We start from the raw sequence: 4,346 nt of genomic DNA, 5'->3' as shown, positions 1-4,346 counted from the left end.
ATTTTGAATATTGCTTATTGTTATTAAATTGTGTTGTTAGGTGAACCTCTCGCTTTAGATTGTTTGGGGTGGGATAGCGAGGGGTTGTATTTGTTAGTGGGGGATTGTAACTCGCTGAGTAATGCTAGATTACTCACTCCTCACTCGTTGTTGTTTTCAGGTGACCAGTAGTGAGCTCGTAGAAAGCGCGGGAGGCTAGGCTGGCTGGTGTAGATTTGCATCTTTTTGCTTAAGACGCTTTCAGACTATAAGTATGTACTTTCGCTTTCTTGGCATGCCACCACTTGTATAATATTTTGTGTATTGTAAACCAGATATTATATAAGATAAATAAAGCGAATGTTTTGTGAAACTGCCTTGTTGTTCTGATATTAGCTTGTCCGAGCTAACACAACGTCAGATTGGAGTACGGGTTGAGAAGCCTTAGGCTTTGGTCTGACGGGACGTGTTAGTGGGCGGCCTGGCCTAGTTACAAATTGCACTTTTTGTAACTTTGGCTGGATTGCCCGTTAACCCGTCTTGTAGCGCTCCTGAGCCTTGGTAGACGGTCGGGCCGTCGGTCATGTTCTTGTTTGATTGTTGGCCGGTGGTTTGACCTATGCCTAGAACGGTTCGGGGGTGTTACAGAGGTGGTATCAGAGCATGGTTTCGTCCATGCGTGACACAAGTGCTTTTTTTAACGGTTTTATCGAGTCAAAGGAGTCGCAAAAAGATGATTAGGAAACCAGCCGCTTCCCGTGGTAGGAATATGACTTACCCTTTTTTTTGTGTGCAGATGGCTAATCGCGGGACAGGTGATGATGGACGAGGTCGGATATGGGGAGAGGGTATGGATTGGACAGGCGGAGGATTGTCAGATCAGGATAATGGAAATGGCATTAGTGAGATGTTTGGACACGATAGGAGCCCTCTGCAGAGAACAAGATCTTTTCCTGTTTACGGTAACAGGACTAGAGTGAGAGATGACAGTTTGGCGAGTATTGGCCCAAGTCATAATTGGGACCAGAGACATCAACATGATCAATCCGCTCAATCAAACCCAAGGCCAGATCAGAACCGTGCCACCGAAAGACCACAAGATCATGGAACCGAAAACACCTTGAAGCTTTTACATGACGTGATGACCGAGGCACTTGGTAACCAAGGCAGGCGTACTCAACCCCCTGAAGTTTCCAAGCTATTATCTACCATGAAGAACATTGGATCCTACAAGTTCAAAGGAGGATCCGATCCTATTGAGGCCGACAAGTGGATTACTATGATGGAGAAGAATTTTGAAGCCATGGAGTGCCCGGAGGAGTATAAGAAGAAGATCGCTGTGTACTACTTGGAAGGCGACGCCACAGGATGGTGGGACAGCATAGACAGACAGCGTGGACACAACATCACATCATGGGAGTCGTTCAAGGGAGAGTTTGAGAGGAAATACTTTCCTCCAGAAGCAAAGCATCGATTGGAGCGCCAGTTCATGAACCTTGTTCAAGGAGATAGGCCAGTGAGGAGTTACGAATCTGAGTTCACAAGGTTGAGGCGACATGTCTTTGATGGGCGTGAAGATGAAGCAACTATGATCCGTAACTTTATGTACGGATTGAAGCCGGAGCTTGGAAGTCGTTTAGCTGGAAGCAACTTTAGCAGCTTATCTGAGCTAGTGGAAAAAGCTGTTAATGTTGAAACTGTATTGGAGGCTGAAAGGAAGACCTTACCACATTCTGGTGGACACACCAAGTTTAGCCAAGGAGAAAGGCCAAATTTCAACAAGGGTCCAAGATCTTACAAAGGAAAAGGGCGAGGATTTGGAGGCCAAGCCAACAATCGTGGTAACACTGTGGTGTGTTACATATGTGATCAACCGGGACATATTTCTAAGTTTTGTCCCAACAGACAACGGAGTAACCAGCAGGGTTATTCATCTTTAAGGATGGAAGATGTTACTTGTTTCTCTTGCGGTATGAAGGGCCATTATGCATCGTCATGTCCAAACAAGCCAATCCCTGCAACCCCTCTCGCAATCCGAGCTCCTCCTAGCCGTCCAGCTATTGAGCCAGCACCAAAGAAGCAAAACCTAGGAAGTAGAGTTTATGCCTTAGGTGTAGAAAACCCAGACAATGCAGGACCGTCAAGCGGTCCCATCACAGGTATTGTGGGTGCTTAACCTCCTCTTTTTATTGAATGGAAATTTAGTTGTTGGAATCTAGTTAGTATGCTGGTTAGGTATAGATTGCTTGATCGCTAGGTTGCGCGTTTAGAAATTTAGGATGATGATTGATGGTTGTGAGAATTTTGATTAGTATTTTTGTGATTAAGATATTGTTGTTTGGATTACTGTGGCAGGAACCATACATGTTGCTGGTAAACCCACACATGTATTGTTCGACTCGGGGGCAACACATAGTTTTGTGACCCCTGAAGTAGCTGCCCGGTTTTGGGATTGTTTTGTGGTTGACAGGATAGACGTGGCCGTTTTGACCCCCGCAGACCGAACCCTTCAAGCAAATCAGTGTATCAAGAATGTTCCATTGGTCATTCAAGGCAAAGAGTTTGTGGCAGATCTGTTAGTCGTGCCTTTGAAAGGGTACGAGGTAATCCTTGGAATGGATTGGTTATCGAGCTACGGAGTTCAGATCGACTGTGGAAAGGGAAGGTTGTTGTTCGGCAGAGGTAAACGACCAGAGATGGTATACTATGGAATCAGTCCTAGTATGACCGTGTCTTTAGTAGCAGCGATGAGAGTACAAGATTTGTTTCAAGACGGGGATGTATATTTGGTGACCTTATCGGTTAGTGGAGGAGCCACTAATGATGAAGTTAAGGTCGAAGACATAGAAGTGGTCCAAGATTTTGAGGATATCTTTGCACCACTAAAGGAATTACCTCCACCTCGGAGTAATCCCTTTACCATTACTTTGGAGCCTGAAGCAAAACCTATAGCTAAGGCACCATATCGGATGGCACCTGCGGAATTAGCCGAGCTAAAGAAACAATTGGAAGATCTATTGGAAAAGGGATTCATCCGGTCGAGCTCTTCACCTTGGGGAGCTCCTGTGTTATTTGTGAAGAAGAAGGATGGAAGCATGAGGTTGTGTATCGATTATCGTGGTATCAACAACATCACGATAAAAGATAAGTATCCTCTTCCGAGGATAGACGAGTTGTTAGACCAACTAAAGGGAGCTAGTTGGTTTTCGAAGATTGATTTGGCATCAGGGTATCACCAAATTCCTATTGCCAAGTCAGACATTATGAAGACGGCGTTTCGGACGAGGTATGGGCAGTACGAGTTTGTAGTTATGCCCTTTGGTCTCACAAACGCGCCTGCGGCTTTCATGCGTTTGATGAATGAAGTGTTTCACGACTATCTCGACAAGTTCGTGATCATTTTCATTGATGACATCCTGGTGTACTCGAAAAGTAAGGAAGAGCACAAAGAGCATCTGAGACTGGTTATGGAGAGGTTACGGAATCAGAAGCTATTTGCCAAGTCCAGCAAGTGCTCGTTTTGGAAGAGAGAGATAGGATTTCTGGGTCACATAGTATCAGGAGAGGGCGTGGCTGCTGATCCAGAAAAGGTCCAAGCCATACGAGAATGGCCTCGACCTACCACTGTGACAGAAGTGAGGAGTTTTCTCGGACTTGCGGGCTATTATCGGAAGTTTGTTAAGGACTTTTCCTCCATTGCAAAGCCTTTAACTAAACTTACCGGTAAAGGAGTCCCTTTCTTATGGGTGGAAGAAACCGAGAGGGCATTCAAGAAGTTGAAGGAAGCTCTCACGACCGCACCTGTGTTAGCTTTGCCCGAGCAAGGTAAACCTTACACGGTTTACACGGATGCTTCACGCGTTGGGTTAGGTTGTGTTCTTATGCAAGATGGGCGAGTCATTGCATATGCTTCGCGACAACTACGGAAGCATGAGGATAACTACAGTACACATGACTTGGAGTTAGCGGCCGTGGTGTTCGCTTTGCGAATTTGGAGATCTTACTTGTACGGGGAAGAAGTGGAGGTATACACGGACCACCAAAGTCTTAAATACCTCTTCACTCAGCCAGATCTCAACCTGCGCCAGCGTAGGTGGATGGAGTTTGTGGCAGACTACGACATACGGATTCGCTACCATCCTGGTAAAGCGAATGTTGTTGCGGACGCCTTAAGTCGAAGAAAGTTGGACGCAGATTTAGAGAAAGAAGTGGAGCTATTGAACCAGGAGTTGAAACAAGTGAAGTTGGTCGTTTTGGAAGGGCAGACAAGCGAGCCATTGGGACTTCAAGCGGTGAATCAGGCCAGCTTGATTCAGAGAATTCGAGAAGAACAACTTAAGGATGAGAAGTTACTGAAGATTGCTGAA

General features: G+C 45.7%; 1 protein-coding gene across 1 annotated transcript; it reads left to right on the top strand.

Moving 5' to 3' along the window:
• The first annotated feature begins 775 nt into the window (after positions 1-775).
• On the top strand, positions 776-2,454 carry LOC117132688. Its single transcript, XM_033287503.1, has 3 exons — positions 776-1,949; positions 2,335-2,352; positions 2,450-2,454. The coding sequence occupies exons 1-3, from the start codon at positions 776-778 to the stop codon at positions 2,452-2,454; spliced, it is 1,197 nt and encodes a 398-aa protein (XP_033143394.1).
• The last annotated feature ends 1,892 nt before the right edge of the window (positions 2,455-4,346 follow it).

This window comes from Brassica rapa, chromosome A03 (assembly GCF_000309985.2).
Source record: "Brassica rapa cultivar Chiifu-401-42 chromosome A03, CAAS_Brap_v3.01, whole genome shotgun sequence".
NCBI classification, from domain to species: Eukaryota; Viridiplantae; Streptophyta; class Magnoliopsida; order Brassicales; family Brassicaceae; genus Brassica; species Brassica rapa.
This window is presented reverse-complemented; position numbering and strand designations above follow the sequence as displayed.

Coding starts and splice junctions, on each gene's coding strand:
- LOC117132688 (XM_033287503.1), top strand. CDS start 776: ATGGCTAATCGCGGGACAGGTGATGATGGACGAGGTCGGATATGGGGA.